This window comes from Giraffa tippelskirchi, chromosome 12, assembly GCF_054371585.1.
Source record: "Giraffa tippelskirchi isolate mGirTip1 chromosome 12, T2T-mGirTip1v1.2.pri, whole genome shotgun sequence".
Taxonomy (NCBI): domain Eukaryota; kingdom Metazoa; phylum Chordata; class Mammalia; order Artiodactyla; family Giraffidae; genus Giraffa; species Giraffa tippelskirchi.
This window is the reverse complement of record NC_137286.1, coordinates 40,323,327-40,343,146: the sequence shown is the minus strand read 5'-3', so window position 1 is coordinate 40,343,146 and position 19,820 is coordinate 40,323,327. Positions and strand designations below refer to the sequence as shown.

Here is a 19,820-nt window from a genome sequence, read left to right as displayed (position 1 = left end):
ACCTTCCCGCTCCTCCATCCCCTCCTCAGTTATTTAAAAATCTACTGTTTCAGGCTCACAACTTAATTCCTAGTAAGAGAAAAAAAAGAGGACATTGAGGCTTGTTCACTGAGTAAGAATTCTCATCTTGTTTTGCCCGTGGTCTCTTCTGATCGCTTTCCCTCTGGGCTTTCCCCTGCTGTCCAGGGAGAGTCTCCCTGTTTCTGAGACAGTCTTCTCTGTTCACCGTACGTGGTACCCCACTGGGGTATAGATCCTTCTGAGCAGTAGAAGGAGGGACTCCTCCTAGTGCTTCTATTTGCAGTGTAACACCCACCATGGGCGCTTTGAGTTCAGCTAAACTTTCAGACTCACGAGGCTACCACAGGCCGTGCTTATGCATGTGTGCTCACTTGCTTCAGTTGAGTCCGACTCTTTGTGACTGCATGGACTGTAGCCTGCCAGGCTCCTCTGTCCATGGGATTCTCCAAGCAAGAATACTGGACTGGGTTGCCATGCCTTTCCTCCGGAGGATCTTCCAGACCCAGGGGTCGAACACATGTCTCCTGCATTGCAGGCAGATTCTTTACTGCTGAAACACCAGAAAATCCTACAGGCCATGCTGAGCATCAGGCTAACTTTGAAGGGTTTAGGACAGAAACACCACCTGCCATTGATGTTTCATCAGGCACTCCTCTTTCATGGGAGTGGTCTTAGTAACATCCCACAAGCCTCCCAGAAATTATCTCTTTGGTTTCCCAGGTAACAGCTCCTTAGGTGAGAGGAAACAAGGCCATCATTGGACAGGTATGGAATTGCCCCATCAGAGCCAGTATCTCTTATAGCAACTCCGTAGATGTAACTTTTAGGGTTGCCGTGTGGGATGGGCCCAGTTATCAGAGTCCCTGCACTCAGGGAAGCCCATAGTAAGACATCTCCAGCAGGATCGTTATAAATACAGCATGTGTGTGTGTGTGCACAGTCACTCTGTCATGTTCAACTCTTCATAGCCCCCTCGACTGTAGCCTGCCAGGCTCTTCTGTCCACGGGATTCTCTAAGCAAGAAGACTGAAGTGGGTTGTCATTTCCTTCTCCAAGGGATCTTCCCAACCCAGAGACTGAACATGCATTTCTTGTATCTCCTGCATTGGCAGGCAGATTCTTTACCACTGCACCACATAGTTCCTCCTGGTTTAGATGCCACTGACTCATCAGGGGTCACTTTTGTATATAATTGGGCTTCTCTGGTGGCTCAGACAGTAAAGCATCTGCCTACAATGTGGGAGACCCGGCTTCGATCCCTGGGTCAGGAAGATTCCCTGGAGAAGGAAACGGCAACCACTCCAGAATTCTTGCCTGGAAAATCCCATGGATGGAGGAGCCTGATAGGCTACGGTCCATGGGGTCGCAAAGAGTCGTACACGACTGAGTGACTTCACTTTTCACTTTGTTATAATTAATGTTGCTTGGTAGCACAGTTTATAGAATACCATCTTGCTCAGGTTTCCAGGGAAACAGGGAGAGCAAATTAACTAAAAGTCAAATTCTCGTGCAGAAGGGGAAAGGGCTTTGCCAACTTTTAAACATTCTTTCCAGGGGAAAGAATGCCTTGGAATACAAGTAATATAAGTATATCACTATCTAACTTTAGGTTCTGAAATCTCTTGAGGAGTCATCTGGTCTACCCTTCATTCTATAAAGGGAAAAACTGAGCCCAGAGGAAGGAAGTCCACAGAAAATGCATGATGAACTAATGAAGGGCATGGGATAAATCCCAGGGCTCCTATGTCAGGGGTTCTCTTTTCTCTCTAAGGCCCTGCTTTTAGCTCTAGTAAGGAGGAGGCCAGAGCCATGAAAGTGTGTGATAGCTCCGCCCACCCCATGATCTGTGCCATCCTTGCTGGGGAGGTCGGTGGATGATGGCAGTGACACCTCTCTGTACTTGGCAGGGTCAGCTGAGTGCCCTGATCAGTGGCCTGAGTTGCAACCCTGGAATCCTGGCCATGACCCAGCCCACTATGTGTACATAGGCCAGGGCAGAGCACTTCTGCTCACATCTTCTGCCACGGTCTACTCCATCCGCATCTCAGAGGGAGGTAAGCCAATCTCCTTCCCCCATACTCCCCGTCCCATCTCTGTGGTCCACTGCCTCAGAGCCCAGCAGATAGATGCAAGTTGCCATTACTTTAGATGGACAAAACAAACGTCACATGCTTAGAGCTCAGGTCAGAGCATCTGGTTGTTGGAGATAACCATCAACTCTGAGCACTTAAGGAATGCCTTGTCAGAGTCTAATCTTAATGAAAGAAGAATTTATAGAGGAAACTCCTTATTGGTGCTCTGAGCAGTTCTGCTTATCTGACTTTCAGATGCTTACTCATTGAAGGCAGAGCACATAGTGAAGGCAGCAAACCAAGCAGGCAATATTTATTTACCCATCGCAAGACAGAGAGAAAAGTAAACATCATAAGCACAGCAAACATAGAAGTACATGAAGGAGGCCTTCTTGCCAGCCTGGAGGAGATGGGGGGCTCAGGAAGTCTGCCCTTCTCTCTGCTAGAATCTCATCACTAACACTTGTGTTCTTTTTTTTTAAATTAGTTTATTTATCTATTTTTTAACTTTACAATATTGTATTGGTTTTGCCATACATTGACCTGAATCCGCCATGGGTGTACATGTGTTCTCTTTCCAGAACCCCCCTCCCACCTCCCTCCCCCAAAACACCAATACAGTATACTAACGCATATATATGGAATTTAGTAAATCGGTAAAGATAACCCTGTATCCGAGACAGCAAAAGAGACACAGATATATAGAACAGTATTATGGACTCTATGGGAGAGGGCGAGGGTGGGATGATATGGGGTAATGCCACTGAAGCATGTATATTATCATATGTGAAACAAATTGCCAGTCCAGGTTCGAACACTTGTGTACTTCAACCTCACTCCATTCCTACCTCTTCAGGAAAGCTAGTCATTAAAGACCAAGATGAGGCCATTGTTTTGCGTACCCGGAACATCCTGATTGACAGCGGAGGAGAGCTGCATGCTGGGAGTGCCCTCTGCCCTTTCCAGGGCAATTTCAGCATCGTTTTGTATGGAAGGTGGGTAGATGGTCCCCTCGCTACCGTGGATACCTTGCCACCCTTGGATCTGATGTGGGGGAGATTGTCCATAGAAGAGAGGAAGGTGAGATAGCAAGCCTTTGTGCAAGAAAGGAATTATCATTACATCCTACCAGATCACAATCACGAGCAAGACAGACACTGGCAATTTGGGTGAGTTGGAGAGGTACACGAGGTATTTTATTTACTGTGGCTCAGGTCTGGACTTAAGTTACAGAAACCTCTGCCAGCTTTTCAGCTGCTTTCTAATCATGCCATGGCTCAGAGAGTCTCTGTGAATGTTTACTAATAGGCTCTGATGGACAAGATAAAGAAAAATTCCAGGCAGTATCTGCCTCTGGCTATGCTCCATCACCAAGCAACTGAGAGTTCTCAGAAGTGGTAGCCAAGAATACACAGGGGTATGCAGTAGTTGTCCAGGTGATTCCGCATCTGATATGGACCAAAATATAATGCACCTAGACCCGGAAAGAAGTGCCAACATGTTGACTATTGATGAGTATTTCTGCTTGGCCTGTTGGACTCATTTTGTTCTGGCTTGGGACTATCTTGGTTGCTTATGCTATATCTACCGATCTTGGACAGTCACCAGGTGTGACTGGTTCTACGGTTGCCACAGTGGGAGTTAGCAGCAGTGCCGTCCCCTCTGGGCTCAGCAGCCACTAAACAGAGATGTTGGCCAACCACAGAAAGCCGTTTTCTCTCATAGGGCTGATGATGGCATTCAGCTAGATCCCTACTTTGGCCTCAAGTACATTGGTGTCGACAGAGGAGGTACCCTTGAGTTGCATGGACAGAAGAAGCTCTCTTGGACATTTCTGAACAAGACTCTTCACCCGGGTGGTCTGGAAGAGGGAGGCTATTTTTTTGAAAGGAGCTGGGGTCACCGTGGAGTCATTGTCCATGTCATCGACCCCAAATCAGGAACAGTCATCCACTCTGACAGGTAAGGTTTGCCTTTGCATCAACACATTCATTCATTCATTCAACACACACTTACTGGACATGTGTCCTAGCCACTCAGGGTGCTGAGCTGCGAGCAAAACAGAAATCCTTGATCTCAAGGAGTTAGGTCTCTCCTTCCCGAGGCATCTGCCTCGTGAAGCCAAACTGAACAGGAACAGGCACATTCACACACACGTATGCACATGTACACACAGCATAGTTTCAGGCTGGGATCATCAGTAATTAGGGGGAAGACATAGGTGGTGCAGAGTAACTCGGAAAGGTCATCTTACATCACGTGGTCAGGGAGCCTAGTGTAAACAAGAGACATTTGAGCCGAGGACTTTAGGGTGAGGCTGTCAGCGAATGATTGTTCAAGACTGAGAGCAGCAAGTGCAAAGGGCAAGGGCTGAGAAAGTGTGTGATGTTCTCATAGGACGGAAGGGCCAGCAGAGAGGTGGGAGGGCAGAGAGTGATGGAAACGACATGCAATGATGTTGGAGTTTCAGGCAGAGGCATGTGTGCAGCCTGGGAGGCCCAGTGAGGAGATGGGTTCTATTCTTAGTAGAATGCAAAGCCACGAAAGTGCTTTAAGAAAAAAATGATCTGATTTAGCCATAACTGTGGAGAAGGAAATGGCAACCCACTCCAGGATTCTTGCCTAGAGAATCCCGTGGACAGAGGAGCCTGGTAGGCTACAGTCCATAGCGTTGTAAGAGTCTGACACTACTTAGCGACTAAACCACCACATGTATATTATCCCCTCCCTCTGGAGCCTCCCTCCCACCTCCCCCATCCCACCCCTCTAGGTCATCACAGAGCACCACACTGACCCCTGTGCTATACAGCAGCTTCCCACTAGCTCTCTGTTTTACATATGGGAGTATATATATGTCAATGCTACTCTCTCAGTTCGTCCCACCCTCTCCTTCCCCTGCTGTATCCACAAGACCATTCTCTACATCTGCATCTCTATTCCTGCCTGCAAATAGGCTCATCAGTACCATTCTTCTAGATTCCTTACATATACATTAACATATACTTTTGGCTGATTTGCATTTTTGTACAGCAGAAATGAACACAACTTTGTAAAGCAATTATCCACCAATTAAAAATTTATAAAATTAAATAAATAAAAAAGAAGTAAAAAATAAAGAAGAATACCATCTAATTTAAAAGAATTGGCTGCTCTGTAGAGAGTGGATTGTTTGTGGAGAGCTAAAGCAAAGCTCAGGACTTCCCTGGTGGCTCAGTGGTAAAGAATCTGCCTGCCAATGCAGGTGACACATGTTTGATCCCTAGTCTGGGAAGATTCCACATGCCACAGAGCAACTAAGCCCATGCACCACAACTATTGAGTCTGTGCTCTAGAGCCCGGGAGCTGCAACAACTGAGCCCATGTGCTGCAACTCCTGAAGCCTGAGTGCCCTAGAGCCTGTGCTCCACAGCAAGAGAAGCCCCTGCAAGGAGAAGCCGTGCACTGCAACGAAGAGGAGCCCCCTGCTCCCTGCAACTAGCTAAAAGCCCACGCAGTAATGTAGACCCAGCACAGCCAAAAATAAATATATAAAATTATTTTTTTTTTAAAGTAAAGCTAGCAGAGGTGGTTCAGAGGCTTCCACATGGTCTGGGCAAAAGATGTCGCTGGTGAGGATTCAGGTAGAAGCAGTGGCGATAGAAGTGGATGGACTGGAGAGATATTCAGGAGGTAGACACAGCAAGTCTCTTTCCCCTCTCCTCTCTCTGGGCTCGGGTGTGAGCTGGTAGACACTACAGAGGCTGGACCTGACCAGTAACTTCCTGGGGCTTCTTGTCTGGACCCTGCAGAGGCCAGTCCAGGCCACTTGGAGAGAAAGAGACGTGAGGAAGGGCACAGCTGGAGTGGGCAAGCAGACAAAGCTGTCCTGGTGCTGCTGGAGGATGGGGATATTGAATTCCTCAAAAACAGGGCAGGAGCCATGAGCGTCCACAGGAAGGCAGCAAAAACTGGCTGTGATATGGTGCAGGCTAGCCCACTCACCTTGCCCTCTAGTGAATATCAGTAACAATAATACAATCACTGGACTTTGTGCAAAACCCTGTGTTAACCGCTTTCTCCACCACATATAACTGAATCTTCATAAATACCCTGGGAGGTGATTCTGTTTTTATACAGATGAGAGCACTGAGGTTGAGTGAGGCTAAATTTGCTCAGAGACTTCCTTGGTGGCTCAGATGGTAAAAAAAAAAAAAAAAACCTGCCTGCAATGCAGGAAATGTGGGTTTGACCTCTAGGTTGGGAAGATCTTCTGGAGGAGGAAATGGCTACCTACTCCAGTATTTTTGCCTGGAGAATCCCATGGATAGAGGAGCTCAGCATCAAAAGGCTTGGGAGTGTTGGAGCTGGGATTCAAACCCAGATCTGCCCAGACCCTGAGTCACTAAATTGCCCCCATGGGTCCCCTGGTGACAGCCACCTGCTTGGCCTGGGGTGGAGCAATCCTCAGTCCAGGGGTAACACAACCAGGATGCGCTTGATTGACACAAAGGCTATCAGAGAGCTCCTCCCTTCAGAGGAGAGAGAATGGCCTACTCAATTGTGCTCTGACTCCTGGATGCTGCGTCTTTCTTAAAAATTTTATTATATTATACTCAATTTATTCTTATTTTAGTTTTTATTATTAACTTTTATAGTCGCTTTACAATCTTGTATTAGTTTCTGCTGTGAAACAAAGTAAATCAGCTATACATATACATATATCCCCTCATTTTTGGATTCCCTTCCCATTCAGGTCACCACAGAGCACTGAGTAGAGTTCCCTGTGCTATACAGTAGGTTCTCCTTAGTTATTTATTCTATACATAGTAGTGTATATGTGTCAATCCCAATCTCCCAGTTCATCCCACTCTTTTCCCCCCTTGGTGTCCATATATTAGTTCTCTACATCTGTGTCTCTATTTCCGTTTTGGAAATGGGTTCATCTGTACCATTTTTCTAGATTCCACATATCAGTGATATAATATGATATTTGTTTTTCTCTCTCTGACTTACTTCACTCTGAATGACAGTCTCTAGGTCCATCCACGTCTCTGCAACTGGTGTTGTTTTGTTACTTTTTATGGCTGAGTAATATTCCATTGTGTATATGTATCACATCTTCTTTATCCATTCCTTTGTAGATAGACATTTAGTTTGCTTCCATGTCCTGACTATTGTAAGTAGTGCTGCGAAGAACATTGGGGTGCATGCATTCTTTTGAACTCTGGTTTTCTCCAGATATTGCGCTGCTTCTTAAGTAGTACAATATGGATTACTTGTGGCAGCCAATCAAATTGAATTCATCACTGAAGTGGATAATGAGATGTTATACCAATAGCTGGTGTGGAGATTCCAAAGTCAGGATGCCTGCTCCTTCCTTGTCTCTTTTGGGTAAAGTATGAGTCAGTGGGCTCAAGAATCTAATAGCTGAAGGTGTCTGAGTAAACATATTGATAAACACTAAACACACACGGAAATGCAGGCTATGGTCACTTGAGACCTGGTCACCTGGAAGTTACTTGCATAAGGTTACTTGGAGAAATAAGAACTTAGATCAGCTCTGGGGAGGTGGTAAGCATTTGACTGGCTGGAGAGAAGGTTAGGATGATAGAGTGAAGGCAGGAGTGGGCTCGTGGTATGATCATGAGACCCTGAGATATGCTAGGATTGTAGCAGACATTTCATGGGGAAGGACAGTGAAGAAGGAAGGGGCCTAGGTGGGGTCATACCAGGTTATGGAAACAATTAAAAGTAAGTTGGAGGGCCCCTGAGCATCCACACATCCCCCTGCCCACATCCCCTAACCGCCTTTGTTTTCCTTTTCTCAAATCTTGGCTGTTCATGCTGGTTTATTTTTCTAGATTCCTTGTAGAACTATTTGCTTGTTAAGTTCCAAGACAAATTCTTTTGGAATTTCCATTGTCATTGTACAAAATTTTTATACTTAATAAGTACGCTTTATATTAGGGTTGGGATCATGACAAAATTTTATCTTTCCTTTGTAAATTCTTGTCACCTGTGGTGTAGGTTTTTTGAGATCTCCATTTCATAGCTGCTTTATATGTATGAGAATGGATTATCTTTGACAAGTCTCAGATGATTGTTTTTTTGCTGTAATAAAAGCTCTTTTCTTTAAAAATCATGACTCTTGAGATTTTGGATGGCATGTTAGCTGTCTTACCACAGGTAGGTGCTTAGAGCTCTCTTTTTGCGCTGCTGTTAGGTCTATTAATATCCCCTCTTCCTGCCCCTTTCAGATTTGACACCTACAGATCCAAGAAAGAGAGTGAGCGTCTGGCCCAGTATTTAAATGCCGTGCCCGATGGCAGGATCCTTTCTGTTGCTGTGAACGATGAAGGCTCTCGAAACTTGGATGATGTGGCCAGGAAGGCGATGACCAAACTGGGCAGCAAACACTTCCTACACCTTGGATTCAGGTATCGGTCATCACTCCCATCACTTCCCCAGGCTCCAGAACACTAAAGTGACACTAGCCCAGACAGACTTTACCTAACTTCCTTCTTGGTTTCCCCAGGGCCACATGACCCTCAAGGGTGACCCTGGAGGATGCAGGCACACACATCCATCTGCATTGGATGTATTATGACTTGTTTTTAAAGGGAACCTAGTTTTTCTTACAAGCATATTCCACTCTTCAAACTTCAAAGCTTTCTGTGTATATAAACTCATTCATTCAATCAGTCACTTACTAAATATTAATTGAGTATCTACTGCAGGTAAGAGCTGTGCCTCAGATGTACAACGGATGGTCATTTTCCTTTCCTTTGGCGAAGTGATCATAATGTGCTTTGGGGGGTTGGCAGACATCTGTTTAGAGACCACATGAAGTGCTTCTGCCCTGCCAAGACTCTCCCAGTAGAAGGGGCACTTTGATGTGCTCCAGGGCGAGTTTTGTTTGCCTGGGTTTGCAGTGTCATGCCTGATTCTGGCGGTGCACACACTTTGGCACCAAGACAAATGCATTATGGTTTATCCGACAGTAGCCACACCTTTGAATCATGTTGAATCAGATTTCGGTTTAGCAGAAAGTTGAGATCATCTTTCCCGTGGCTGTTGGAGATAGAGACGCCCCACCCTTCGGCTCTGCAGATGATGGGCAAGATGGGGGCAGGCCTGAGGCTATTCTGGTCTCTGAGCAAAGCAATTTTACTGACTGGGTGGAGTCCCCCTGGGCAGGAGCAGGGCTCCAGGTTCCAGGGTGCTTTCCACCTGCCCATGGGCAACTCTCTCTGGAAGGATTTGGGCAGGAAACTTGAGCAGCCAAAGATGACAATGACACAGTACTATTGCAAAGCTCCTTTGCTGATAAAAACTGAGGGCATTGCTACTTCATTGTCATATAAGCCAAAAGGCCAGTTTGTTAATCTACACCGAGAGGTAGAACCACAAAGAGACTGGCTGCAGATGGCCTCAGCAGAAGAAGGGCCAAGATCTGGCATCCAATTTGTCCTGAATCTTGAGTCTGGGCTGGACCTCCTCCTAGGTGATGGCATGCAAGTGACTCACCCTCTCTTTGAGCTGTCCCCGCTATGTGTAAAGTGGGATATTTCAGGGGTCAGCTCAGAGGACTCTGGGGAGGGCAAAGGTGATGATAAGAGCAAAGTATTTGCCGCTGTGGGTAGCACAGAGTAAAACTCAATGAACATTAGCAACTCTTCTCAAGAGCCATGGAAAGGACTGTTGTTGTTCAGTCGCTCAGTTGTATCCGACTCTTTGTGACCCTATGGACTGCAGCATGCCAGGCTCCTCTATCCATAGGATTGTCTAGGCAAGAATACTGGACTGGGTTGCCATTTCCTCCTCTAGGGGATCTTCCTTATCTAGTGATTGAATCTGCATCTCCTATATCTGCTGCCTTGCAGGAAGGTTCTTTACCTGCTGAGCCACCAGGGAAGCCCCAATGTATGACATAGGCAGTATCAATTCAGTGAGAGAGAATGTGGTTTGTTCAATAAACATATTTGGGTATTATTACTTTTTAAAAAAGAGATCAGTGTCAGAGACAGGGAATCAAGCTTTGGGGATGCTAAATGTGCCACCAGCTCCTAATCTATCTGTTTATTTGAATTGGTGGTATAGGAGTAATAGGAAAAGTGGAGGAGAGGCATGTGGATCCTCTCTAGACATCCATGTGATCTGAAGCTGATATTTTCCCTTTCTGTTGCTTATCTTCCTTCCCTGTCTTCCACTATCTCCTGGAGTTTGCTCAAATTCATTCCCATTGATTTGGTGATGCCATCCAACCATCTCATCCTCTGTTGCCCCCTTCTCCTGCCCTCAATCTTTTCCAGCATCAGGGTCTTTTCCAATGAGTCGGCTCTTCGCATCAGGAGGCCTAAGTATTGGAGTTTCAGCATCAGTCCCCCCAGTGAATATTCAGGGTTGATTTCCTTTAGGATTGACTGGTTTGATCTCCTTGCTGTCCAAGGGACTCTCAAGAGTCTTCTCCAACACCATAGTTTGAAAGCATTAATTCTTCAGTGCTCAGGATGGGTGCTCTTAATATGTTCTATGAGTAAAGGAGATACATAGGCAGGAATTACACTGTTACCCTTCATTTGTATATAGACTCACTTTGAATGACAAACTCAGAGCACTTAAAATCAGCAGAAGATCTGAGACTTGGGCCCATCGTGAGTTCATTCATCCTGGAAGTGATTACTGAGCAGAAATTGAAATAAAGCACCAGGAAGGGACTAGTCATACTGAGTTCTTGTGGGAAGTTGTGAGGCCTTGCGGGAAGTGTTGAGCTCTCAAGGGAGGGCAGACATAAAAGAATTGATGATGGTGTGTGAAAGAACAAGAAGGGGAAGTAAGAGAGATGAAGTTGGCAAGGTGGGCACAGGATGGCCTTTTGCTCAGTGCTGAGAAGCTTGTTCTTTATCCAAGTCAGTAGGCATTGAAAGATTTTTAAGCAAGTGTGACACAGTCTAATCCCCAACCTCAATGAACCCCAGCCTTTGATCTCAAGGTGAGATCAAAACAAAAATAATCAAACAAATATGAGCTACTGATAGCTCATAGTAACAGAGAGGCTGGCTTAGGTATGAGAGGTTGGATAAAGAAAATCTCCCTGCCTTAGAGAAGTGCAAGTTTCGATGGAGAGAAGAAGAGTGTACGACTTTCCAAAATCAGACCCTTCTTTTTCCTCCTTCGCTCCTCATGAAAAAAATGCATCTCTTTCCTTCCCAAGGCCCAGTGCCGATTGCTGGGGACTCAGACACTTCTGCCCAGTTTTCCTCGAGCATAACTTGGGAGAGAAATAAACTTTATCCCTTGGAGCATGTCTCCTTGTTTTCCTGAAGGACTCAGGGCACTTGCTTCAGGATCTCATTGAGCCTGGCAAGTGGTATGTGGGTCTACGGGCTTGTTTGTTTATGATTCATGCCCCATCTACTGCCAGAATGGAGTTGCAGAGGCTCAGTATCCACAAACGTCAGGCTGGTCAGATGGCCTTTCAGATGGTTAGGAAAGCCAGGGCTTGCTGAGAAAGGCTCTTGTTCTTTTGGAAACAGGAAGCCCAGCCCGGGAACTCATTTCCCCAAACAGCCTCACTATGACACTCTGTGTCAACTCTGCCTCCAGTACAGGCTCAGACAGGTGAAAACTTTACTTTTTGTTGTTTTTCTTTTCCAGACACCCTTGGAGTTTCCTAACTGTGAAAGGAAATCCCTCTTCTTCCGTCGAAGACCACATCGAGTATCATGGTAATAAATGGCAAAAGGCCATTCCGCCCTGAGTTTTTCTGACCAATAGGCTCAGGGGCTTTTTGAACCACTCTCCTCCCAGATGGTGCAGTGGTAGAGAATCCGCCTGCCAATGCAGGAGACAGAAGAGACGCAGGTTTGATCCCTGGGCTGGGAAGATTCCCTGGAGGAAGGCATGCCAATCCACTCCAGTATTCTTACCTGGAGAATCCCATAGACAGAGGAGGCTGGTGAACTACAGTCCATGGGATTGCAAAGAGTCAGACATGACCAAACACACACCCTTCTCCTTCCCCAGAACGTGGCTGATCCATCTCCCAACACACTGTTGAGTGACCAGCTGCTTAATGGCCGGGTTATGTGAGTGGCAAAAGTCCATACTGATTTAAGGCCAATCACTAAGATAGTGTTTATATTTGCAAAGAGATTATCATTGGTTTAATCCCAAACAAGTGACAGAGGAAAGATGAGAACTGGATCAGAACCAGCAGAAGTAATATTTTGATCTAAAAAGATGCTTAGAGGACTTCCCTGGCAGTCTAGTGGTTAGTGCTCTGTGCTTTCACTGCAAGGGGCATGGGTTCCATCCTTAGTTAGGAAACTAAGATCCCACCTGCTATGCCTTGTGGCCAAAAAAAAAAAAAGTAAGATGAAGAAGTGGCTCAAGATCCACGTGTGCAGGGGGCTTTCTCTGCCTTAGCATCACATTTTTCTTAATTCGGGGGTCTGTGTGGTCGCCGATGCCTCTGATCTCCTCTTTGATAGGACACCACGGCTCTGCTGCTGCCCGGGTGTTCAAAGTCTTCCGGACAGAGCATGGTGAGCTTTTCAACGTCTCCTCATCCAGCGAGTGGGTTCAAGGTGAGGAGCTTGGGACCCCTTGGAAAAATTCCACAGTGGGATAAAAAGCCGGGACTTTGCAGAAGGAGAATTTTTCTTTCCACCAGTAAGACCGCTTGACAGCTTCAGTGTTAACTCAGTTGGCAGCTGAGAGCTGTCTTTAATCCGGGCTCAGTGGGGAATAACCCAAAGGGATGTGCCCTCTCAGGGAATGCCTCTTGCCTGGCACTGACAGGGAATGCAGACAGCAGTAGGACCCGGCCTTCAAGCTCACACACGGGGACATAGGGGGTGGTGTGGAAAGCAACAATCTTCACGAGCACCCTCGGACAATGGGTTCATGGCTGGATCTCATCTTTCTCCTTTTGGCAATAATGAAGAATATCTGTTGCTTTTATAAAATAAGATAGTCAGTAAGAGGCACTTGTAATGAAAAGTTGGGGGAGGTGGGGAGGTTGGCAGATGGATTACAAGCCTCTGGGAGCCAGCCTGGTGAGAGCCTGGACATATGGTATTTGATTCCCACTGGGCTGAGGGTACTCGGAGGCTGTGCCAGCATGGCTAGTCTCAGCGCCCTGCTTGCCTGACCCTGATCTTTGCTTTCTGCCCAGATGTGGAGTGGACAGAGTGGTTCGAACATGACCAAGTGCCTTACACAAAAGGTGGAGAGAAAATTTCAGACCTTGGGGTCACTCACCCAGGGAAAATCTGCAATCGCCCCATTGATATACAGGTAACCAAGAAGTTATCAAGGCTTTGTCTTGAAGAAGATGCTGTAGATCACAAATTCTCTTACTATCTGAGTGGTGTGAGTCTCATGGCCCTCCTGTGATGTCGGTAATGCCAGAGAGTAGCATTCTCGTTTTAAAGACTGATCTTGAAGCTGATTATCTGCTCCAGGCCTCCCCACCCATGACTTTCAAAGCCAGGATTCAGATTCTCTTCTGGATCCTGCTGATGACTTCCTTTTCTGTCTCCTAAACCTGCATCTTCAGCCATGGGTGAGGGTGCCCAGTGCAGGGAGTCTTTGACCTTCTCGGCTTCACGCACCCATTCATTTCTTTTGGGGCTTCAAGTTCACAGGGTATAGCTGGAATTCAGGTGCAGGCTGAGACCAGCCCAGGTGGAGAACACCCACAGCCTTGTTCTCCACTTAGTGAAAGTCAGCCTTCACCGAATGGACAGTATTTGCTTGGGATCTTCACTTGGAGTTAACTCTGTTCAAAGGGGACCTGGGCTTCCCAGGTGGTGCTAGTGGTAAAGAACCCACCTGCCAGTGCAGGAGATGCAAAAGATTTGGCTTCATTCCCTGGGCCAGAAAGATCGCCTGGATTAGGAAATGGCAACCCACTCCAGTATTCTCGCCTGAAGAATCTCATGAACAGAGGAGCCTGGCAGGCTACCGTTCAGGAGGTCACAGAGTCAGACACAACTGAGTGACCGAGCAAAGAGGACCTAGGCTTTCTCAGCTGGCTCCATCATGAAAGTGTGGCATAAATGGGCAGCTCTCACAACTCAGTGGCTCAGCTGGTGAGCTTGAGAGCTCAAAGGAGAATAGGAAAGATAGAGACATAGGCAAGGAAGTGGAGTTTATTTCCTTATGCCTGGCCTACTTCCAAAACAAGATTTGGGGCCACTTAAATGTCTGATAGAGAATTTGGCTTCCCAGATGGCTCAGTGGTAAAGAATCCTCCTGCCAATGCAGGAAACACAAGAGATGAGGGTTAGATCCCTGGGTTGGGAAGAACCCTTGGAGGAGGGCATGGCAACCCACTCCAGTATTCTTGCCTGGAGAATCCCATGGACAGAGGAGCCTGACAGGCTACAGTCCACAGGGTTGCAAAGTGTCCGACATGACTGAGCACACACAAGCGTGCACGCACGTGCACACACACACGAGAATTTGGAGTCATTTCAGGAAGACCATCTCTGCCCATTTTATCTTCTTTCAGCCAACAAAAATAGCAACATTTGTACACCACCTTTTCTTATATTATCTAACCTCAGGTCCCAGATCATCTGACTGTTTTCATTCCTCCGTATCCCTCCACCCCAAGGCATGACTTCCGCCCTCTGCCTTGCATCGTAGAGGGACCGCAGGACAAGGGACCACTTTTCCAAGAGAGGAGAGTCGGTTCTGCAGTCAGCAAAGGCCAGGGAAACCTTTCTCATTGTTTGGCCAAGGCTGTCTGTTCACATGGCTCCAGTGTGGTTGAGAAGGATTTACCCAGATTCCATTACACGTTATAGACTCTTCTTGGGTCCAAGAGAATCAAAAAGCGCTGACTCCTCCAAAGCACATACTTCTCAGATTTAACTTTAATTTTTTTCTTGCAACCCTGCACGTTCCAGCTCTAATTCTGAGAGAGCCCCAATTGGATTCCTCCAGTTCACTTGGCTGCAGGAAGTCCAGTCCTGTACCAGGGCTGCTCCCTCCCCAAGCATTTCTGGAAATCCTCAAGGAATGTGTCCACGCTCTGCAAATCCCTCCCAGTGTTTGCTCTGCCAGCTGTCTGGCTCCAGACCACTGTTGTTGAGAAGACCACTTCTCCATGCCAGGAAAATAGCTTTCCTTAGGCATTTCTTACTCTCAGGAACTTTGCTCCCAGCTGATATGGACTCTTCCCAGAGAGAGTCAAAGCACCACTAATCCCAGGCTCAAACAGTCCGTAAAACTTTACTGAAGGCTTGGAGAGAGCAGAGGAAACCAGTGAAAATATATGTATTTTCCCATATGTCATACATATAATAGTATATGACTGTTCGCATCCCAGGTGGCTCAATGGTAAAGAATCTGCCTGCACTGCAGAAGACTCAGGTTCTATCCCTGGATCAGGAAGATCTTCTGGAGAAGGAAATGGCAAGCCACTCCAGTATTCTTGCCTGGAAAATCCCATGGACAGAGGAGCCTGGTGGGCTACAGTCTGAGGGGTCGAAAAGAGTCGAACATGACTTAGCGACTAAACAACAACAACATGACTGCTCACCAACTCAATAATCCCAGACCTTCCATGGCGACCCAACCCCATACTCGGTAACCACTAGTCTGCCACCACACTGCAGGGCCCATTTACTTTGCTGAACAGCAGAAACTAACGCAACATGGTAAAGCAACTATACTCCAATAAAAATTTAAAAAAGAAAAGAAACAGAGGAAATGCTCTATCCTGAAAATGCCAGGCTCATCCCCTTTCTCGCCATCAACATTTTGTCAGTAGTGGCCGCAGTCTTAGCCAAAGCATTTCTTTATAGTCATCAGAGGTAATGAGGTAGAAGATACTCCGGGTTTTTCTAAAGTCAGAAAAGCAAAACCAGGCTTATGCTATGTTTACCATAGGTGAGAGAAGAAAGATTTCATTCTCTTTATCAATAGAGTGTGAGACACATCTGCCAGGAGCTAAATGCCCAAGTTAATTAACCCACCAGAGAGACTGAGACAAAACTGAAATGCTCAGGTGCCCATTTTTGCCACCATGGGAAATCACAGGTTATTGGGGTCACTTGCCACCTCTGATCACCCCGAGGGCCCCACACAAGGGGTCCCCGAGATACCTGCTGTCAAATCCTTTGGAGGGGAGGGGTGTTAGGACATTTGCCACCTGGGCAGGATGGTGAGTTGGAAAGAAAAAGGAAATAGTTAATACTAGCACAGTTGACCTTAACTCAAGGAAAGTTTTTCAACATCTGATCATTTGTGATTCTGCAAAATCAAAACCAAAAACCATAGTCCCCAGTTCCCATGTCCTTACCCTTCTGATGGTTCTCCTGGGCTGAAATCTCCTTGCTTCCCACCTTCTCTCTTAAAACTCACCTGCCTTTCAAGGCTAGTGGAACCTAATGGACTCACATGTCCTTTGGGACCTGTGAGGTGCCCAGAACACCAAATTTAAGGTGGCACTTCCTCCCAGGTGCCAACTCTGCACTCATGTGACCCCGGAGAGTGAGTGCTGCCTTAAATGTTGCACCCTGGGTTCCTCACTAGCAATCTTGGCCATATCTATCAGTCAGGCTATTTAATTTAGTGTCTCAATTTCCTCCTAAGCAAAAATGGAGATAGTGATTGTTCCTTCATGGGATTATTTTGTGGATTTAATGCAGTAATACATGAAGCTTCTAACCTACAGCGAGTGCCTATAATTTTCTTTTATTATTTTAAAATTATTTGCTTATATTATTATTATGATATTGCTTGTTTAGTCGCTAACTTGTGTCTGACTCTTTTGTGACCCCATGGACTGTAGCCTGCCAGACTCCTCTGTCCATGGGATTTCCCAGGCAAGAATACTGGAGTGGGTTACCATTTCCTTCTTTAGGGGATCTTCCTGGACCAGGGATCAAACCTGCATCTCCTGCATTGGCAGGTGGATTCTTTACCACCGAGCCACCAGGGAAGCCTATGATATTGCTAGTTATTTTAGAATTATTATCAAGAATAACAATCACATTGTGTCTACTTAAAGTTAAGATCAAGTTCACTGAACAGGGAAAGCCCTTTTTACTCTTCTTATCCAAAACTGAGGTCATTCTTATGGTCTAAAAGGGAGAAAAAGAAAAACAATAAAATTGAATAGAGGTTTTCTTGACATTTTTATTGGATGTTGTACCTTAAAAAATGTCCAACTCCCCTGAATGATGTTTTTAGGCTCAGTTCTCAATATTCAGGGGTATCCTACTGAAAAACATGCTGGCCTCAGGGGAAAAGATACGGGAGTCTGAAGAGTGGGCTTGACAGTCAGGTGACCTTGAACTTGCACCTAAATCCCTGTGAGCCTTCGTGATTTCCTTTAAGGACGAGTCTGCAGTGCCTGCCTCTCTGCTGCAGGAACCACCCCAGATAAGGACTGTGAGCATGTTGCCTGCAGGAAAGGGCTGAATTTTCATTCTGGCTAAACTCACATTTCCACAGCTCTCCTCCCAAACCACAGACAAGGGATATCTGCTGGGTTCAAAACAATGTTTCCTAAAAGTGCCCCCCCCTTTTTAGATGGACTATACTTCACTTTCCTATTTGCCCAGCCCTGGTCCCTTTGGTCTTTGTGCCAAAAAGGACAACAGCTGTGGCCCTTGCTCTAAATTGCAAGTCTCTGATGACAGCCACCGTCATGGTGCAGACACACCCCGGCCCCAGGGTGAGCCCCAGCTGGCAGGGACCGTGCCCTCCTCTGAACCCACTCCTGAGATTCTCTACTTGGCCTTGGAGCTACCATCAGCTGAGACTCTGCTCTGTGCCTGGCCCTGGACTGGATGCTGAGATCAGGGAAGAAGCAATATCTGGTCCTTCCAGAGTCCACCACCCCCCTGGTAGGAGACAGACACTGAATGCAGGACAGTAGGAACAGCAGCACAAGGGGCTGCGAGGCACTGCTCTGTCACTGGAGGAGTCCAGATTCAGATTCTGTCCCTGCTTCTTACAAGCTGTGTGATGCTGGGCAAGTTCCCCAACCTCTCTGAGTATCAGTTTCCAGATCTGTAAAACCAGCATCAACCTCATAGACCTCAGAGCCAGGAAGAGGGAATGCAATAATGTATGTTAATAATGTATGGAACTCAGAGACTTCCCTGGTGGCCCCCAGGGGTTAAGATTCTGCGCTTCCAAGGCAGGGGGCGAGGGTTCATTCCCTCGTCAGGGAACTAAGATTTCATGTGGTGCACAGTGAGGCCAAAAAATAAAAAACAAATTGAAAAAAAAAATGTATGGAGCTCCATAACTACAAAAGGGGTTCTCAAGCTTAACTTCCCATTGGAATCACCTGGGGCAGCCTTTCAAAGTTCTCATGTCCAGATTGTACCCTGGACACAATCAAATCCGAGACTCTGAGGATGGGGCCTGGGCGTGAGCATTTTTTTCTTTTTTTGGTGGCTGCACTGGGTCTTCGCTGATGCATCGGCTTTCTCTAGTTGCAGTGAGTGGGAGCTACTCTAGTTGTGGTGTTCAGGCTTCTCATTTTGGTGGCTTCTCTTGCTGCCGAGCACAGGCTCTAGGTGCTCAGGTTTCAGTAGTTGCAGTACATGGGCTCAGCAGTTGCGTCTCACCGCCTCTAGAGCACAGACTCAGTAGTTGTGGGGCACAGGCTTAGTTGCTCCGAGGCATGTAGGATCTTCCCAGACCAGGGATCAAACCCGTGTCCCCTGCATGGGCAGGTGGATTCTTAACCACTGGACCACCAGAGAAGTCCCAGCAGGAGTATTTTTAAAGACTCCCCACAGGATATGGAGTCACATTTGGGCACCAGCAGGTTGATCCAATGAGTCTTCAGTAAATGTTGGCCACTGTGGACGTACTGGTAGAGGAGAGTGGTACAAGTTGTAGAAAGCAGCCCGCCCAGCTCTTAAAAGAGCATGTGGTGGTGATAAATGCTCTGTAAACCGTTTCCCAGTGTAGTCACTCACTGGTTTGGATACCAAATATGGTGGGACCCCAGGCAAGATGTTTATCCACCCTGTGACTTCATGCTGCCCTTCTTAGAACAGGGAAGGGGAAACGTTAGAATAATACTCTAAAGCCATTGTAAATAAGTTTCGCAGGAGCAACAATTTTAGACTTGTGAGTATATGTTTGTAACATTAATCATCACCTTCCTTCTTTACAAAGAGAAATGACTTTGTAATTTCTGTGCCATTCCCAGGCCACTACATTGGATGGAGTCAACCTCACCACTGAGGTTGTCTACAAAAGAGGACAGGATTATAGGTTTGTTTGCTACGACCGGGGCCAAGCCTGCCAGAGCTACCGTGTGCGGTTCCTGTGCGGGAAGCCTGGTAAGCAGCTCCTTACTGGGGACACACTTGCCTCCGTGGCTCGGTTTCTCCAGCTGGTAGCTATGCACTGCGAGTTTGGGCGGCGGGGTCAGCTGCCTCCGGGCATCTTAGTGACATGGTGCTCCTGCCAAGTTCTCGATGGAGAGCCCTTCTATGACACAGGAACCGTGGGAGGGTCCTCAGAGTTGGCAGGAGCCATTGGAGCCCCACCCTGCCCATACGCCTTTCAGGAAGGGGAAGGGCCTATTCAAGGCAACCAGGGTGCCATGGACGGAGCTGACCTTCCTGCAGCCCGCCCCCACAGAGATACGCAGCCCATGGCCTCTCTGGATGCTATTATTTTAAACCCAGTTCCCGAGGTGCTTGTTAGCAGGGGTTGGAAATGGTTGGTTTCTTCTCGAGGGCACTTGGCCATCTCCAG

The 19,820-nt window shown here is 46.9% G+C and overlaps 1 protein-coding gene across 1 annotated transcript in view; it reads left to right on the top strand.

The window, feature by feature from the left end:
• Window positions 1-19,820, top strand: part of CEMIP (cell migration inducing hyaluronidase 1) — a 160,893-nt gene that overhangs the window by 93,717 nt on the left and 47,356 nt on the right. Inside the window, exons 3-10 of the mRNA XM_081546724.1 lie at window positions 1,929-2,075; window positions 2,950-3,088; window positions 3,819-4,055; window positions 8,330-8,509; window positions 11,730-11,800; window positions 12,566-12,661; window positions 13,252-13,373; window positions 19,267-19,399. Coding sequence (XP_081402850.1) covers window positions 1,929-2,075; window positions 2,950-3,088; window positions 3,819-4,055; window positions 8,330-8,509; window positions 11,730-11,800; window positions 12,566-12,661; window positions 13,252-13,373; window positions 19,267-19,399 — 1,125 coding nt within the window. The remainder of the gene's footprint in view (window positions 1-1,928; window positions 2,076-2,949; window positions 3,089-3,818; window positions 4,056-8,329; window positions 8,510-11,729; window positions 11,801-12,565; window positions 12,662-13,251; window positions 13,374-19,266; window positions 19,400-19,820) is intronic.